General features: G+C 41.2%; 1 protein-coding gene and 1 pseudogene across 2 annotated transcripts; one reads left to right on the top strand and one right to left on the bottom strand.

The window, feature by feature from the left end:
* The first annotated feature begins 914 nt into the window (after positions 1 to 914).
* On the top strand, positions 915 to 6522 carry LOC143589169 (putative serine/threonine-protein kinase PIX13). The gene is made up of 5 exons (XM_077070006.1): positions 915 to 1142; positions 3475 to 3610; positions 4061 to 4197; positions 4476 to 4599; positions 6059 to 6522. Exons 1-5 carry the CDS (start codon positions 915 to 917, stop codon positions 6520 to 6522), a joined length of 1089 nt encoding a protein of 362 aa, XP_076926121.1.
* A 10235-nt stretch (positions 6523 to 16757) lies between these two features.
* On the bottom strand, positions 16758 to 19625 carry LOC143589168 (uncharacterized; annotated as a pseudogene). The gene is made up of 6 exons (XR_013145223.1): positions 18443 to 19625; positions 18061 to 18368; positions 17807 to 17942; positions 17601 to 17737; positions 17354 to 17477; positions 16758 to 17155 (listed from the first exon to the last, which is right to left on the bottom strand). The product of XR_013145223.1 is annotated as an uncharacterized LOC143589168 (transcript).
* Positions 19626 to 19927: the final 302 nt, after the last annotated feature.

The raw sequence follows: 19927 nt of genomic DNA, 5'->3' as shown, positions 1-19927 counted from the left end.
CAGCACTATAATTAACTTTTTTTCTTTTTTGTTTCTATTTATTTAAATGTTTCTTTATTACATGTTAGATTTGTCTTCAATAATTTATTCATTGTTCAAAGAAAAAAGGTTAAAATTTTTTTTGTTTTATATTTAATATAAATAATTTATAAGTTTAGAAATAAAATTATTATTTTTATTATTTCTAATACCTTTTATAAAATAAACAAGAATCATAATCATATTTAATTAATAGAATATTGGTTTAGGTTGGGTTGTGTTTAGTGAGTGAAATATTAGATTGGGTTGGGTTATATAGATGGAAGAGAGAGATTGTTTTCTAATAAAAGGTTGGGTTGGATCGGATAACTTGGGTTATGATAGTGGATAGTGTAATGAAAAACTTAGACAATAAATAATATAATAATGCATTTTGAATCACGGAAAAAATTAACGTACAAATTAAATTAACATGTTAACTGTACGAAACATGTAGTGTAATTATGTAATTATGTAAGTAATTACACTATCGATGTTGTAATTACAACACACTATAATCACACTATATTGTATATATAATTACACTAATTAATTTACACAGCTAATGTGTTAATTTAATTTGTGTTTGATCCAAACCCTTAAAACACATATATACACCCATAGAAAAAAGTTTTCATTCACGTTTGCAAAAAGGACACCATATGGATTATGGTACCCTGTCACATCTTTCTTTCCCTACTAATTCATCTTCTTACTCTTTTCCAAAAACACATTCTAACACTCAACTACACAAAGAGATGGGAAATTTCCAAAGAAAGCTTTTTAACAATCTCCCCACAAACACCAAATACAAAGCCAACGTGACGGAACAACCACGTTCCGTCATGGTGGCTGATGGCACATCTTTTCACCGTGATGCCGCCAGCGTGCCGCCTATGGGGCAAATAATTACACCAAACTTAAAGATATTCACTTATGCGGAGCTACAAAGCGCGACCAAGAATTTTAGGCCGAATAGCATCCTTGGAGAAGGCGGATTCGGGCAAGTATTCAAAGGGTGGGTGGATGGTGTGACTTACGCGCCGTCGAAGGCTGGTGTCGGGATTCTTGTGGCCGTTAAGAAGTCGGATTCCGACAGCTTTCAAGGTCTTAAAGAATGGCAGGTTTGGTTTTAATGTCTTTTGTAATCTTGTCATGTTGTTTTCTCTGTAAGTGATGCACTTCTGGTGACCAAATGGCTCAAGAACACAATGATTTCATTCAAACGATTCGAACCGAATGATTCGGTTAACAAGCATAAAGCTTACAATTTCTTTATTCAAATACAATCAGCTAACTAAACAAAAGAACTTAACAATCTTAATGATAAATAAAAATAAACATTTGGGCCGGCCGAGTTAATAGGTCGAATGCACCTACGGAGTGCCCCTATTATTTTCACCTAATAACTGCATGTCGCAAGATGGCATGCATGACGTTTGCATGACTAGCTAGGCTTCTTTGATAAAGATGAAGTATTTTAGACTTATTTAGTTATAATTATATTTTTTTTTCTTTTTGAGGGGCATATATATAGTTATTAATAATGGCTTAGGTTATGGAAGGTGGTAGTTTCAGGCCAGCGGATTAAATTGCCTCGATGGTAGGGATGAGCTCGGTACCGTACCGGTACCGAAAATACCGATCTCGAAAATCGCCAAATTTTGGTACCGGTACCGGTACCAAAATATTCGGTTCGGTACTGGTATTGAAGGCAAAAGTTCGGGAAATACCGGTACCGTATCGATCCCGAAACTCAAAACTTTGGTACCGATTCGGTACCGGTTCCAAGTACCAAATGCTCATCCCTACTCAAAGGTATCATATTCAATTCAAATAAAACTAAAACCGTATGCTCTTTAATCTTATATTGGTTAGCATGACAACCTTTTTATTTAATCGAGGTAAGCGTTTTAACATAAACACAGCAGGGATCCAACTGTAGTGGATAGGGGGGCGGACTGTGCGTTAAATCCTGACTGATATCTACTGAAATTTTGAAACCACTCGCTGTTAAAAAAATTTATAGGTCCGTCACTACATGAATACTAATTGTTTATTAAACTTATTAGACATGCTATGCGTTTCTTGTTTTGTCTGAAAATCCAAAATATTTGAAAGATCAACAAGGGTTTCTAAAATAAAAATGAAAATGTATGACTTGGAAAAAACAATCAACATCATGGTGGTTTATTTTGAAAACAAAACCTTTAAATATTTGAGTTTGAGAGAAGAACGTATTAAATTCAAGTATCACGTATAAAAAAAAAAAATTAAAAGAATTGTTTTTTGTTTTAAAAAACCAACAATGAGGGTATTGGCCATTAGGTGGACAGGTTGTCAAGCCCGTACACGAAAGTCGATAAGTGTGTTGGTAAGTCAAGCAACTAATGCAACGTGTTTTGAAAAGTAATATATAAAGAAAGTATATATATACTTGAAAAATAGATACTCGTGACAATATAAAAATACACAAAGTAAAAGTAGGTGTACTTGACAAAATATTGTTGATGATACATGAATAAAGCATGAAATAATTTAACTTATTTTGTTTGTTAAGACAACACTATCGTATTTTATATCACATTAAAATAACTACTACTTAATTTTGAAGATGGGGGGGGGGGGGGGGAGGGGGGAAGGGTGGTTTGTTGAGGATAGTATGCTATTTTTGGTCCATTTTCATTTTAAGCATTCTCAATTAGGGATGAGCATTTGGTACTTGATACCGGTATTGAAATCATATTCTCAATTCAACCGGTACGGTACCGAGCTCATCTCTATTCTCAATTCATTCTCCATCTCTATAATTACACTAAAACATCATATTTTCTTTCTCATTTTCAATTAAATAATATTTTTTTATACTTTTATCATTACCTTTTATCTTTTCTTCACTCACAACCATTTTCAAAAATCATTAAAAAATTATAGAGATGAACAGTGTGTTTCTCCAAATTTAACCATAAACAGTAACATTTTCTTACTCTTCTCTCACGACCACTTTTAACCATCACTAAAAAAATAAAGAACCTTTCACATAATTTGAAGAATAAATCGGAAATGCTCTAAAATAACAGCCTTTTCAAAGTCAAAATAAAATAAAATATGCTCAGTTTGAAAACATTGCATGCATATTCTACTTCAAATAAAACCCACAATTTTTATTTAAAGTTTGGATGCCTTATTTTCATCCTTTTTTCTTAGTGTTCATAAATATTAAGGGGTGTTTGGGATTGCTTATTTTCATCAACTTATAACTTATTAACTTTTCAAAAAGTAATAGGGTTTTTGGGATTGATTATATTGTGAGAGGAAAAGTTTTATAAGTTACACTTAAAACTTATTAACTTAATAAAAAGTTATAAGAAGGTAAAATAAGAAATCCCGAACACCCCCTAAGTGTTTGAATATAGAGCATGAAACTTTTAATTGTTTTAATTATATGTGTGACAGGCAGAAGTGGACTTCTTGGGGAAATTTACCCACCCAAATCTTGTTAAACTTTTGGGATATTGTTGGGAAGATAAAGGGTATCTTCTGGTCTATGAATATATGCAAAATGGAAGCTTAGAAAACCATCTCTTTAAAGGTGGGTATTTTGTTTTATATATGTATGTGGATGCAAAATCAAATTGTAGTTAAAAATATAAATTATATAGCTGTATATCTTCTTTACATTTCAATTTTTGTTATATATAGAATTCTTTACAATAATTTGTAATTGTAATTCTCTTTATTTTTCTTAGAGATAGAAGGTATGTTTATTAATTCACAAGAGATGGTAAAAGTTGAAACTTTATCGTAAAAAATGATAATGTTGGTGACCCGTCCTTAAAATCTTAAATTTTTCCACAGACTTGTATAGACGGGTCTATCTTCCTTAATGGATGAAAGATCTATGAGTAGATGTTTGATTTTAAGTGTAAATTCCAATAGATCTATAATTATATTGCATTTATTCAATACACTTATTATCGCATACTTTTATTAAATTAACGTTATATGAGTTATTTATTTATTATTTAGATGCCATTTACAGAAGGAATAGAACCACTTTCATGGGGGACAAGGATCAAAATAGCTAAGGGAGCAGCGCAGGGACTTGCTTTCTTGCATACCATCGAAAGAAAAGTTATTTATAGAGATTTTAAATCCTCAAATATCTTATTAGATGGTGTAAGTTATTAAAACTACATATATTTCACAACATATAATATATGGATCCGTGCAATAGAAGCCAACTGTATGTGAGACTTAAAATATAATCATATGTAGTGAGAGACTAAGAGAGAGAAAAAAATAATTTATATTTTCTTTTAGTTAGAGCATTTAGATAATTTGAAGTTTTCTACTTAAAAATGCTTATTTATTAAAACTTAATATATATATGTGTGTGTATATATATTGAGATGGTTGAAACATCTTAGTTTTTTTAAATGCAATTTTGATGGCAGGAGTTTAATGCGAAGCTCTCAGATTTTGGATTGGCAAAGTTAGGTCCAGTTAATGGAGAGTCTCACGTGTCAACACTCGCAATGGGCACCTACGGCTATGCAGCTCCTGAGTATATGATTACTGGTTAGTCACATCTCATTTTGTAATTTAGGTGTAAATCGTCTTGCATGGGTAAAGTTAGGTTGAGGTTGAATTGATGTGTCCGAACATGATTCGTATACATATATTTAAGTTAGATAAACCAAACTAACGCAATGACACTTAAAAATCATATTAACATAAGCATGTCAACGAGTTGAGGGATTATGTAAATATGGAGTAAATATTAAACAGACTCATATTTACACGAGTCATTTTAACTTGTCCATATTTCAACTACTACTGAAAATTTCAGTATTCGTCACCAATGGCATAATTTAACTTGGACTTCTAGTGATTGTGTGGAGAAGAAGGATGAAAGCGGTTGTGGTGGTCAGTATGATCGGCCCCGTTTTTCATGTTAAGTCACACCAACACCTCAACCACTCATTAAATAATATAATTAATTAGATTGACCACTTTATATATTTATTTTCTTTCTAAGTTTAATTACTATTTTGATCCAAGAAAGGTCAATATTTTATTATTATTTTTTTATTTTTGAAGAAAAGTTACAAATTATCCTTCTTTCAATTAACCTAATATGAATTGGTTAATATATCCCAAAATTGAACATAGGTAATTATCGTACAAAATAGGTAGCTAGTTAATATATGGTTGTTGCTAAGTGTACCCCTTCCTCTTCAGCTTTACAAAACGTATCCCCTTCTTAGAGTTTTACATTAATACGATTTAAACATTTTTGTTTTTCCTTTTCCATTTTGTTATCCTTTATTATCATTATTATTTAAAAATAGTTTATTATACTTTAAAGAGGTTTTTTTTTTCATATTATAAAACAGTGTTTTAGTTATTAAAAATAACCAAAATAATTGTTTATGCAAAAAAAAACGTTTCTTTAATTAAAAAGATTTTCAATATGTGTTTTAGTACTTTTAGAGTTTTTAAAGATAATTTTTAGAGATAGCTTACCTTTTTTTCTAATAAAAAATCATATTTTTTTTATCAATAAAAGAGATTAAACAACATATGAATTAATCAACAAGTTGGTTCTTTTCTCATATCATGTGGCATTTATCTTATGCACCCGAACCTAACAAAAAATATTCAAATGATTTTTTTGTCCGTGAATGATATATGCTAAGATAAAAATATACAAAACATTTTATTGTTTTTATCAAGACATTATATCATTATTTTTTAAATACATTTTATAATGCATTTAATAATAAATATTATTATGATAAAGAACAATAAATACAAAAGGTGAGAAAATGAAAAAAGATAAAAGAAAATGTAAGGATTTTTATTTGATATTTTAAAGGGAGACTTGAAATGACAAAAAATATTAAAGGGTAGAAATATGTCAAATAAAATTGCAAAAAGAATTGAAAGTCTAAGGGAGGGGGTATGACAAGTACACAAGGGTACGTTTAGCCTAACCCTTAATATATTCATGATTAACAAAGTATTACGATGACAGGTCATTTATATGTAAAGAGCGATGTTTATGGCTTTGGAGTGGTAATGCTAGAGATGATCACAGGGCTACGTGTGATCGATCCTAACCGACCTTCCTCACAACAACACCTGGTGGATTGGGCTCGTCCTTCCCTAACCGACATTAAGAAACTAAAAAGAATCATGGACCCACGGTTGGAACATGTTTATCCATCACAAGGTGTGATCAAGGCAGGAGAACTCATTCTAAAGTGTCTTGATTCCAGCCCGAATCATCGGCCTTCAATGAAGAAAGTTGTGGCGAGTTTAGAAGAGATCAATGCAATTGGAATGAAACCGAGGCGGCCAAACATCAACGATAGACAAACAATGAGCCCGCACCATGAACAAAGATATGGTCATGAGAATCGTCATCGGTCTCCCTTCCATGCAAAGCAACGGGGAGGGGCTCGGGTCGATAGATCAACAGCCACATTGTATAAATAGAAGGAATTCATTGATTAAGTTACCAAAGTTTTTATTCAAAACTAAAGTATACACATTTAGGAGTCAATGATTCATTCAACTAAATGTTTGGTGATACATGCCTTCTTTTTTCAAATCTTATTTGATTAGTTACTACTTAAATACTTTTGGTAATATTGTAGGTTTTGTACATCAACTAATGATTCCCTTTTAGAAAACATAGGGTGGGATGGGGCCAAATATTACCTTTCCATAGAAATAGAGATCCTGCTTTTTTTGTTAAGACACTCGCCCTCAAAACCTTTTTCTTTACATTTACTAACTATTATTCTAAAAGTACTCTACATGAGTTTTTATTAGACTAGTTATAGTTTTATCATATACGAAAGATATTCAAGTGTAATGCTATTCTCTATATAGAGTTCCTATGTAGCCTTATCAAATATACAATCAATATTCAATACAATTTGTGGTTTAACTTAGTATCAGAGCCAAGTTGCTCCAAATGCTTCAAATTATGAGACGTGTCCTGCACTTCTAAACCTTAGTTGCCGCTTACAACAATCGTTGGACACCCTAGCAATGTGCTCTCATAAGGGCTTAGTAACATAATATCATGCTCTCCAAAACCTTAGCCACCACCACGCATGCCAATCACATACCGCCGCTTAGTTGGGAGACTACGAGGAGTCGAGGACACTTATCTTGAAGGACAACAACAAGAAACTTTTAGCATGATAAGGTTACAATAAAAACAGATTAACAACTGCTTATAGTTCATCCCAGTAAGTATCCCGAAACCAGTTTGGTAACTATAACCACCAATTTTCTCTCTAGTTTTCCCTTTACATTCCACTTTTTTGGTTTTCGTTTACTCTGCACCTTTCTTGGTAACGTATAACTCCCGAGTGATGTTGGACCGAGCTCCTTCGCCTTGGCTATACCAGCTGTGGTCTTGATAATAACTACAAGATATGTTTTTGTTATGTTGGCTCGCCGATAGATCTTCAACTGAAGAGGTAGGTCCCAGCAGAGCCCAGTTGGACCCGCAGGACTCACCTTGAAAAGAGACGTCTGCGCAGAAACCAACTGGATCCGCAGGACCCACCATGCTCAGAGACGTGACGTCCTTACGCGCAGTACGCAAGCTGTTCCCGCAGGAAATGCCTCCCAATGGTGAAGTACTCCGCCTGTTCCCGCAGCTGCGGATACAAGCCATCAGGGAAGGCCACCCGCGCAGCAAGGCTACACGCACAAGGCACTTAGCTCTCAATAATTCAGTAGTCACCTGAAGGAATGAGCAAAGCCGGGAACAATCCCGCATAAAGGCGGGAGGGGGAATACTCCCGCCCAAATAAGCCAGTCCGTACGATACTGGAGGATCTTTTGTACTGTACCTGACGAGGTATGGGCAAAAGATCTGACCAGAGATACGACAGCTCATTGACAACAGTATGGCGAGTAGCATGCTCTTGTACTGTATGTCACTATTAGCCGCTGCCTACTCACCAACTCCTGTCATACCACGTGCATAGCCGGCAGTTGGTGGAAAAGAAATAGTACACAGCAGGCCTGGTCACTGTCAGCCGCTGCCTACCCACCAACTACCAGCATGGCACGTGCGTAGGCCACAGTTGGTAGAACAGGAATACTATTCAGCCGGCTATACCTTCTTGGAAACCTACCTTCGGCTATAAATACCCCAAATGGTATGATCATCTCATCTTATCTTGTATCTTACATCTTATACCTGATATCTGCTCTAGCAATCTCTTAATATACACTTATATTCAAGAGCAATCTAGTCTGATTCTCACGCCGGAGGGTGGTCACAAGGAGGTACCCCCCCTTCTCAGTGACGAGCTCACGGTGTCTGTTTTGCAGGTTATCAGAAGAACCATCTTTGCTGGGTCTAACCCCTCGTGGGAAACATCTATTTAACCCCCAGATTATTCGTAATCTGCCCGGGGTCGATTAGTGTTTCTTCATTGGCGCCATCCGTGCATAAAAGCTAGAACTTCATTTCTTTTCAGTTTTTTCAAACTTCTGGAAAGATGGTTAAAGAAACTCCGGTAACCACAACCCCAGCTACTGGGGGGAATACCGGCGACTACACAGTTTTTACGAACACTACCCCGGTTACCCAAGCCGGGGCAAGTGCAGTAAATTTTACGAACACTACCCCAGTTACCCAAGCTGGGGCAAGTGCAGTAAATAATCGCTCACTGGGATTCACCGATACCCAGTTAGAGAGACAACGAACGAGGCTCCCCCGCCAAACACTCGATGAAGTTAAAGCGTAGGCGGAAGCACGTCAAAAAGAATTCCAAACTGAGTTGGATGAACGCTTACGTTTACTCCAACAGGATGATGAATTCGTAGAGTACTTTGACGATGATTCGGAGGAATCCGATAGTGACGCAAACCCTCGTCATAGGGCGAAAGGGAAGCGTAAGGAAACGGACTCCCAACCGAGAAGGCATTTTGGAGATACCTTCAAACCAAAAAACGCGGGTGGAAACCCACGTGACTTCTCCAAAACATTTACACCAACTGCTGCAAAGGCGGGAACGTCCAAATTTGCAAGGGACATTGCGGAAGCAATCGTCCCGAAAAGTGCCAAACAGATGTCCAACATCGGCACTTACGATGGTATATCTGATCCAGACGATCATTTGAACAGGTTCATAGCGGGGGCAACCGTCAGTAGTTTGACGGAACCTACGTGGTGTTACATGTTCCAAATGACGCTTGTTGGGCCAGCTAGAGCGTGGTTCGATCGTCTACCGGTCAACCACATCTACGACTGGGCAGAATTCCAACAGAAGTTTAGCCAACACTTCAGCCAACAAAGAAAGTATACCGAAGAGCAATGGACAATCCTCAAATGCATTCGAGAGGAAGATGAATCTTTGCCAGACTTCATCACTCGCTTCAACTCAAAGAAGCTAAGTCTGGGTAATATTAGCGAAGATCTTGTTCGCGCTGCTTTCATCCAGGGCGCGAACGACCCAGAGCTCATCCGCACCTTAACGGGTAAAGATGGCATGCCATCCACATGGGATGCCATCATGACAGCAGCTAAACGCTTTGCGGAAACGGAGAAGCAACTGGGTAGAGATCTCCCCCAGAGCACAAACCTCTACACCCAGAAAACAAGAGAAGACAACGTCCTTACCGCCCGACTAAACAAAAAGCGGAAGCTAGGCATTTGGCAGTCAAGGGTAAACTTTGACACCTCATCCGGCTTGCAACATCGGTTAGGTGGAAGGGATAACGTACAGTCGAACCAGAACTCCAGATGGACGCCACTCACCAAAAGCGTCACCGAGATATTCGCCACTGAGGAGCTCTCATGGCCAAAGGCTCCAATAATCCGACATCGTCACAATGCTGATCGGAGCAAATATTGTGACTTTCACAGGACAAAAGGCCACAACACTGAAGAATGCACAGACGTAAAGGACATGGTCGAAGCATTTGTCAGAGATGGGACGCTCGCGCACCTCGTGGCGCAATGAACGCTGAGCAGGCTGATGCGTGTAGAACCCGAGTTGGGGAAAACACGAATAAAATTGCAGCTTCAATGTTGGAGACTACATACTGCGTAAACAACGAGATCCCGAACCAGGTGCATATCGGCTCGATGGCACTCCCATCCCAACAACATGGAAGGGAGCTCAATTACACAGTTTGCATGTAGATCAATTCCAAATTTGTAAAGAAAAGGCCCAGAGCCACTTCTAATGGAAATGATTCTCCTTAGAACATCGACGCTGATGATTTTACATTTATACTTATGAACTTTCCACACGGATATGCCGGTCTTCACTGCATACATAAGTGTGAAAGTCGTTGCGTGGGGAAGGCGGCAAAACCCGCATAAACCCAAAAAACGGCAAACCTTCACGCAGGTCAGTTAAAGGTAAAGTTCAGTCATCCCACTAAATGAAAGTGCCGGTCTATCCGCACGAATCATGATAGAGGAAACTGAACACTAACCTATTAACAACCGCGTGTCGAGCGGTTAATTTATTCAACACTGATGCCGGTTTTCACCGCATAATTACGTGGAAAGTCGTTGCGTGGGGAAGGCGGCAAAACCCGCATAAACCCAAAAAACGGCAAACCTTCACGCAGGTCAGTTAAAGGTAAAGTTCAGTCATCCCACTAAATGAAAGTGCCGGTCCTAACCGCACGAATCATGATAGAGGAAACTGAACACTAACCTATTAACAAACGCGCGTCGAACGGTTAATTTACTCAACACTGATATGCCGGTTTTCACCGCATAATTACGTGGAAAGTCGTTGCGTGGGGAAGGCGGCAAAACCCGCATAAACCCAAAAAACGGCAAACCTTCACGCAGGTCAGTCATAGGTAAACTTTGGTCATCCAACTAAATGAAAGTGCCGGTCCTAACCGCACAAATCATGAGAGGAAACTGAACCTATTGACAACCGCGCGTCGAACGGTTAACTTATTCAAAATACTTTAGAAAATTTCTAACAGAAGGATGAGGAAAACCTCCACGCAGGTTAGATGTAGGTAAAGTTTAGCCATCCTACTAAGTGCAAGTGACGGTCCTACCCGCACAATCACGAAAGAGGAAGCAAAACTCCAACCTATTATCTACCACGTTCAAAGGTTAACTTATTCTAAACACTTAGAAAATTTCTAAAAAGATGAGGAAAACCTCCACGCAGGTCAGATATAGGTAAAGTTTAGCCATCCTACTAAGTGCAAGTGACGGTCCTACCCGCACAATCACGAAGGAGGAAGCAAAACTTCAACCTATTATCTACCACGTTCAAAGGTTAACTTATTCTAAACACTTGGAAAATTGCTAATTTAAACTAAAGTATGCATGAGCAAGTCATATAACGTTTATAAAGCAAGTCATCCAGTGAAAGTAGCGGTCTTACCCGCACAAAGATTTATATTTCATAATATTCATTACAAGAATGGCCGGGTAACTACCCGCCTACAAGAATATAAATCTATACAAGCTAAACCTATCCTAACAGTGGGAAGGGATCTTCAGGATCAAGCTTCAGGACCACTTCCACTTGGACCAGCACCATCAGTAGAGCGTGGCGGTTCAAGGAAAGCTTTAAGGATAGCTAGCCCATCATCAGCAGCAGCAACTTCGTTCACCTTCTCCACCACCGGATGCGGGAAGGCGGCATACTGATTCACTGCTTGGTCATAAACAGCTTCAGTATCCACATCATACAAAGGGAAGTTGGAAGGCGGGATGCCTTTCTCAACGAACCCTAGACCAAGCAGGAAGCCGGCCTTTTCCCCATCCTCATGAGAAGCGTTGAAGGCTGCGCTCATGGCATCGTCGTATGATGTGTCCGTGAAGACTCGATGCACAACCTACAAAAAAAATATACAAGTATCAAAACCTTTTCTATTTACAAAGAAAAGCGTGAAGACATTATGAAGCTAAGCTTACCTGAGACAACGCTTCTCGAAGAAGCCATTCCTTGGCAACCAGAGCCTCCTGGAGGGCAGCTTGAGCTTGGTTACGGGCGCGTTCGGCTTCACTTTTGTTGAGGTTGGCAAGCAACACTTCTTTAGCCGCAGCCTCTTCAACGCCCTTTAGCTTCCGCTCAGTATGGTCAAGCACCCCCCTCTGGTCCAAGATCTCTTGGAGCTTCTTGGCGTCTTCCATCGCCAAGGCATCATGAGCCTGTTGGAGCGCCTCTAGTTTGGCTTTAAGTTCCTCATTCTCGAGGCGTAGAGGCTCAGCAACAGCTTCAGCCTTGGTGGCCCTCTCAGTTGCGTTCCGTGCAGTTTCCTTAGCCAGCCGAAGCTGTTCGTTAACAGCTTGGGCAGCCTTGGAACGGGCCTCGAGACGGGCCTGAACTTCAACCTCGTGGGCCTTGAAGGCCTTCTCCTTTTCCGCAGCCACTGTGGTAAGCCTCTTGTTCTCCTCCCGGACAGCCCGCGCCTGAGCTACTTCTTGGATGCGAGCTGCTTTTAACTTGTCGTTTTCACGACAAAGCAGCTCGACGCGCGGCTGCATCCGGGCCAGGAGAATCCGCAGCTCATTGGTTAGCCTACCCTCCTGGTAGCTAGCCATTGCTTCCCCCAACGCACCACTGGGAGCTGCGTGACGAGCCCACTCCACGCACTCCACAGGCGTGCGAAGGGTTGTTCCTCGGCGGATGTTCCAGCGTGGAACATACACTTCATTGGAATCCGACACTGCAAAAAACAAAAAGCAGTTAGGAAAAGATGATATAAAAAAAAAGGCCAAAAGAACCCTACGCACCTGTAGGGTCGACAACAGGCCGATAGCCGCCAAACCCATCACCTGAACCCAAGGGAAATCCGTCCAAGAGGTCAAGCAGATGGGAAGGAGGCAGAGGTTGGCAAGAAGCCCCAAGCATACCTGAAGGATCGGCCGTCGTTACCGATGACGGAGGAGGCATGGTGAAGGCCGCCGCGGTAGTAGAAACCAACGGAGGTGAACTCACCGTAGGTGAACTCACAACCGTGGTCGCCGCTGCGGAGTCCGCAGAAAAAGTAACCGCCGGCTCAGTGAAAGATTCAGTAAATATGGCACTGACAGCCGGCGGTGATGTCATCACAGTTGGAACAGTTGGCTCAACTGGCTGAGCAACTGAACCAACTGAAGCAGGCGCAGCCGCCTGGGTCGTCGCCTCAGGTAGGCTGACCAAGCCTACCGTCATGGGTCCGGAGGTACTCCTCCCCGCTCCACCCTGGAATGCGGTAGCATCCACGCCTGCACAAGGAAGATAAGTATTAATGATGGAAAGCTATGAAGTCAAAAATAAAGGAAGTTTGTACTTACGGGTTTTCTTGAGCCTAAAAGTGCGGACAGGCGGGGACGAACCCGATGGAGCCGGCCTCTTTACGCCGCTCACCGTCGTCATCCTGGGCTCTCCGGAGGTGACAGTCGTCGCAGCTTCCGGAGCAGTGGTCTTATCACCACCAGGGTTCCCCGCCACCTCCTCGCTCTCAGTCTGAATCAGACCGAGGCACCGGATCGACAGTGGAGCCCACCTTCGCCTTCCCCTTCCCGCCGGCAGCCTTCTTCTTCCGCACCAACGGAGGACCATCTGCGGATTCCTCATCAGAACACAAGATTAGAGGAATTCCAGCAGAGGTTTCAGCATTGAGGGGTCGAGGGTTGAATAACGCCTTACCTGCCCCCCTGGCGCTCAGGATCTCGTGGCCTGGCGGGTAGACCTCCACGAACCGATCCGCCGTCTGTTCAAGGATGGGCAACTCGTTCTCATCTAGAGCACGAGTACCCATCCGAGCGGGACTATCAGCCTCCCGCGGATGCAGGAGCGACTGCAAGTCGTTCCCCTCTGAAATAAAAGAAAAACAGTTAGAAGACAAACCTATATAAACAAAGAAGACAGAGCATACCGTAAGGGACAGAGTTCAAACCGTATTCAAGGACGATCGGGATCTTTTGCGCCTCCGCATCCTTCCACACCCGGCTCATCCCGAGCATCACCATCCCGGACTCCGCAAAGCGGTAAACCGGAGATTGGACTCGGGAAATCTTTGAGAACCATTCCGCCTCCTGGTAGTTGGAGGCGTGAAGGCTGGGAGTGCTTGCCCATTCTTAAACTTCATGGCAAGGGGGATGGCGCGAGCGGAGATATAAAAGAACTCCCGCTTCCATGAACGAAGACTGCGCTCGGTTGCGCAAATCTTCAAACCCTTGATCCGGGTTATCAGAGTATACCACCCCTGGATGCACCTCCAAGAGTAGAAGGTCATCAGGCGGTCGACGAAGGGCTCAACGCCCAGAATCCGGCACACCCACTCGAAGTGGCGAATCTTTGCGATCGCCATCGGGTGTACCTCGGTCAGGTGTACACCGTGCCTCTCCAGAACACGGTACACAAACTTCGTCAAGGGGAACCTAAGATTCCCATGGACAAAGAATGCGGCATATACCTCGATCTTGCCTCTGGGGGCATCATACACCGTCTGATGAGGTTCAGAAAACTCAGGCTCGAAAGACTCGAGCATGAACTTCCTGACGATGTACTGATATAGATCGACAGGCAGAGCACACTGGCACTCGCCAGCAGTACTCTTGTCATCCTTGTCGGACGTGGATGACGGGTTCTCGGCGTACACCCCAGCCTCCTGGGCTGTAGCCTCAAGATCGTGAGCAGAAGACATCTTGCAGGTATGAAAGAAGAGAACGATTTCAAGAGAATGCTCGACTGAAAAGGTGAGTATTCGCCGGAAATCGTTTTGAAGATGAAGAGAAAAGTGAAAGTGTGGATTACAAAGGACCCTCTCCCCCTTTATATACTAATCGCAATCAATGCGATGAATTTAATGCGGAAGAGAGAGAAATCGCAGGTGCAATGAAACTATGACACGTGGCAAAAAGCAAGCTGGAACAGCTGTTGAAAGGACGCGTGCCATTAATTTCGCGGCCACGCGCCCGAAAAATCGCGCCCACGCGCCTGAAAAAGCGTCTGGAATGACCATGTACTGTCACGTCACCATAACTTCCTGCACGTCCTGACACAGTCAGAAGAAACCGTCGGACGACGTTTCAACAGTTTGGACTGTTCTTATCCTTTCACCAACTCTTCGAATTTTAAAAATTCAAAAAGATTCAAAAGTAAGCGGGAAAATACCCCTTACCTTGGCAACCAAGTAACTGTAAGACAGGTGCGAGTACAGTGTCAAGGCAAAACCCTTCACATACTTAGCACCTGCAGGGAATTGAAGCCAAGAATACCTCGGCGACCAAGTAACTATAAGACGGGTGCGGGTACAGTGTCAAGGCAAAACCCTTCACATACTTAGCACCCGCAGGGAATTGACGCCAGGAATACCTTGGAAGTAAAGTAACCGTAAGACGAGTGCGGGTACAGTGTCAAGGCAAAACCCTTCACATACCTAGCGCTCCGCAGGGAATTGAAACCAAGAAGGATCTTCTGGGCAATGCTTGCGGAAACGGGAATAACATCCCCGCATAGCGGGAACGTCGAGAACTATATTGTTTGAAGCTCCAAGATGGAATTGGTGGTTTTAACATAATTGATCACTATGTTCAAAACTACCAAAACCTCATGGAGAATCCACACAAGTGGGACTCAACGCTCCTGACTTGCGAGGAGGTTACAGACCTACCCGCATCATACCCAAAGATCAAGCAGGAAAGTCGGGAATTTCTGCAAGTGACATTAGGACTTCCGCGGGAAGAATCCCCATGGAAAACCTTAAAACTAAACCCTTTTCAAAACCCTTTGCTTAAGTCCAAAAGTTCACCTCACTTTATTAAACATTCATGAGAAGAACATTGGACAGGGGGGACTTGAAGAGGTAGGTCCCAGCAGAGCCCAGTTGGACCCGCAGGACTCACCTTGAAAAGAGACGTCTGCGCAGAAACCAACTGGATCCGCAGGACCCACCATGCTCAGAGACGTGACGTCCTTACGCGCAGTACGCAAGCTGTTCCCGCAGGAAATGCCTCCCAATGGTGAAGTACTCCGCCTGTTCCCGCAGCTGCGGATACAAGCCATCAGGGAAGGCCACCCGCGCAGCAAGGCTACACGCACAAGGCACTTAGCTCTCAATAATTCAGTAGTCACCTGAAGGAATGAGCAAAGCCGGGAACAATCCCGCATAAAGGCGGGAGGGGGAATACTCCCGCCCAAATAAGCCAGTCCGTACGATACTGGAGGATCTTTTGTACTGTACCTGACGAGGTATGGGCAAAAGATCTGACCAGAGATACGACAGCTCATTGACAACAGTATGGCGAGCAGCATGCTCTTGTACTGTATGTCACTATTAGCCGCTGCCTACTCACCAACTCCTGTCATACCACGTGCATAGCCGGCAGTTGGTGGAAAAGGAATAGTACACAGCAGGCCTGGTCACTGTCAGCCGCTGCCTACCCACCAACTACCAGCATGGCACGTGCATAGGCCACAATTGGTAGAACAGGAATACTATTCAGCCGGCTATACCTTCTTGGAAACCTACCTTCGGCTATAAATACCCCAAATGGTATGATCATCTCATCTTATCTTGTATCTTACATCTTATACCTGATATCTGCTCTAGCAATCTCTTAATATACACTTATATTCAAGAGCAATCTAGTCTGATTCTCACGCCGGAGGGTGGTCACAAGGAGGTACCCCCCCTTCTCAGTGACGAGCTCACGGTGTCTGTTTTGCAGGTTATCAGAAGAACCATCTTTGCTGGGTCTAACCCCTCGTGGGAAACATCTATTTAACCCCCAGATTATCTGTAATCTGCCCAGGGTCGATTAGTGTTTCTTCATCAACGGTGTTAGCTTTTGACTTTCTTGGTTTCAATTTGATAGCATGAATATCTTGCAAACCCGACAGAATTTCCTCCATAGAAGGTCGGTCCTCGGGGAATGGTTCAAGACAAGTTAGGATGAGCTCAACGGCTTTATAAGCAACTTTTAAAGGGTAATTGTGTTCCAATCGTGGGTCCGTAACTCTGTGTATTCTCTTTTTATTTCTTAAGAAAGGTCTAGCCCAATACACCAGGTTTCGCTTCATGGCATGTCGATTAGTGTCAATAACTCGCAACCCTGTTATAATCTCGAGCATTACCACTCCAAAACCATAAACATCACTCTTCAAATATAAGCGGCCTGTAATGCGAAGCAACACCATGTAAGAAATTAGTTCTTAAAAATATTATAATATTATGAAACTTTGTTACTATTCTATGACTTTTACCCTTCATCTAAATCCAATAATTCAATTGTAAACTAAGACTAATAAGAAGATTATCATAAATTATAATAATGTCAAAATATATGCTTTCAGAAGAAGAAAAGGGTACTAACCAGTAACCACATACTCAGGAGCCGCATAACCGTAGGTGCCCATAATACACATTGAGAAATAAGAGTCCCCATTGGCGGGAGCCAACTTTGCTAGCCCAAAATCCGAGAGCTTTGCATTATAATCCTGAAAATACAATATATGAAAATGATAACTAAGTGACTGGACCTAAAACATCAAAATCATTAGAGGTGCATTCATAGTCATATATGCATGTTTAAATAAAAGTTATGTAGTTTTTTTAACTACCTTGTCTAACAAGATATTTGAGGTTTTCGCATCCCTGTAAATGACATTATTTTCTGTATTGTGCAAGAAAGCAAGGCCTTGAGCTGCTCCAATGGCTATTTTAATCCTTGTATACCATGGAAGAGCTTCTCCAAATTCTGCATGTTTATAAATTTAATATATACAACATTTTTTTCGTATTTGCCGGTATGGATTTAAAGACTTACTTTGGAATAGATGCTTATCTAAGCTTTCCTTTTGCATATATTCATAAACAAGAAGCAACTTCTTATTTTCCTGGCAATATCCCAAGAGCTTAACAAGATTTGGGTGGCTTAACTTTCCCAAGAAATTCACTTCCGCCTGTCGCAAAAACACATATTATTTACAATTTGATTTTCCAAAAATAAGTCAATACAAGAGATCTAAAATAACAAAATGGCCAAAGTGAAGAAATCAACAGACAGCGGAAAAAGCAAACCTGCCACTCTTCAAGTCCTTGCATACTTTCAGGATTTAACTTCTTGATTGCAACAGAAAGCCCATTACCATCCTTCTGTGGGGAGTATGTTACCTTGTCCAACCACCCTTTATAAACCGTCCCAAAAGCGCCCTCTGCAATGGCATTATCCTGCTTAAAGTTACGTGTTGCGGTCTGTAGCTCAGAATATGTGAACTCCTTCAAGGGCAGTGTTGTTGTGTCCACTCTATGCGGCAACGTCTGCTGAGAAGTACTTGCAACACCAACATTATCACAAGCGTCTATCTTTCTATCAGATATTGCACGCCCTGCTTAAAACATAACGAAAACAGAATTAAATACTAGCGACATAAAAAAGAGAACAAAAAATATTCAAACTTACTTGGAGTTTTGGTTAAGAACAGTGACCATGTAATGCGTTTCCAACTATTAACCCTCTGCACACTCTGCATGGTCCATGTAAGCACCTCCTCGAGCCTGGCCAGAACCATAGTCATTGTGGGTCGATCCTTCGAACAATTACGAAGGCATTCACATGCAATTTGACCAAATGTCTTCAGATATTTGGCTGAGACTTGGCCCCTCATACAATGATCAATAATTCGACTTATATTACCTCTTTTGATGCACTGTTTGGCCCATGCAGTTAGGCTGTGTTGTTGCTCATCCAATGTAAAATCTAGAGCAGGCCTACCACATAACACTTCCAACAAAACCACACCAAATGCATAAACATCAGATTTTCTTGTTAGTCTGTGAGTCGAGAAATACTCAGCATCCATGTACCTGAATGTACTTATGATCTGATGCGTATAAACATTAGTGGTAGAACCTGACAGAGATGCTGGCGTAATTCTAGACAACCCAAAGTCTGCAATCTTACCTGCCAAGTTCTCATCTAGCAAGATATTTGAACTCTTGACGTCACGGTGTGTGACTCTATATTGGACACCTGTACCCGTATGGAGGTAGTCCAAACCACGAGCAGCACCTATGCAGATATTAAGCCTTTGAACCCATGTCAGTGGTGAAAAATTACTCGCATCGCCTCGTTTTTTGTGCAAATGATCCCCGAGACTTCCATTAGGCATGTATTCGTAAACAAGTATCATTTCTTTTTCACTGTATCCAAGCAAAGAGACAAATATGGCTATGTCGAAACTTGGAAAGGATCTCAATCTCTGCCCAGAACTAGGTTTCCCCTTGATCGGAATCAAGATTTGACCTCTTGATTGCAACATCGATTCTTGTCCCCATGTCAACTTCACCTTTGTATACCTTCCCAAACCCGCCCTTTCCAATGACAAAAGCATCATCAAAATCATTTGTCGCCAGTTTAATTTCATCAAGTGAAAAAACTCGACACTGTTTATACCGTGACGATGATGATGACAAGGATGAATCCTTCCTCTCACTATGGTCTTCTTCATGTATGGATCGTTTATCCAAAGATGATGAAGAGGCTGAATCTTTCTGCTCGCCAGTGCCTTCCGTCTGTACTGTGGATAATAAACAAGAATATCCAATACAGTAAGGAGCAATATAAGAATAGTCGAAAAATACATGGTTTTTCAAGTTGTGGATTGCGGTACAAGAAAGTAGAAACGATCATAGGCTTACAGATGGAGATGATTTAGGTGCCGCAAGTGTCTTAAATGTTGAAGTTAACTTTGACCAGCCAAATAAAGTATTATTCTCTGACTGGGATTCCCTGAAATCTTTATAGTTGTTTCATCATATGATTGAGACTGAAATAATGTTTATAAGAAGATGAACATTTCAATGTACAAGAGTTGACTGACTACTGAAGTTAAACCACTCCCACCAATGAACATCCAGTTATTATAAAACGGTGACGGAGTTTACC

This window comes from Bidens hawaiensis, unplaced genomic scaffold (assembly GCF_021521415.1).
Source record: "Bidens hawaiensis isolate Kalapana, Puna unplaced genomic scaffold, B.hawaiensis_p1.1 tig00037261_1, whole genome shotgun sequence".
In the NCBI taxonomy this organism is placed as follows: Eukaryota; Viridiplantae; Streptophyta; class Magnoliopsida; order Asterales; family Asteraceae; genus Bidens; species Bidens hawaiensis.
Note: the sequence above shows the minus strand (reverse complement) of the source record. Positions and strands in the feature narration are given on the sequence as shown.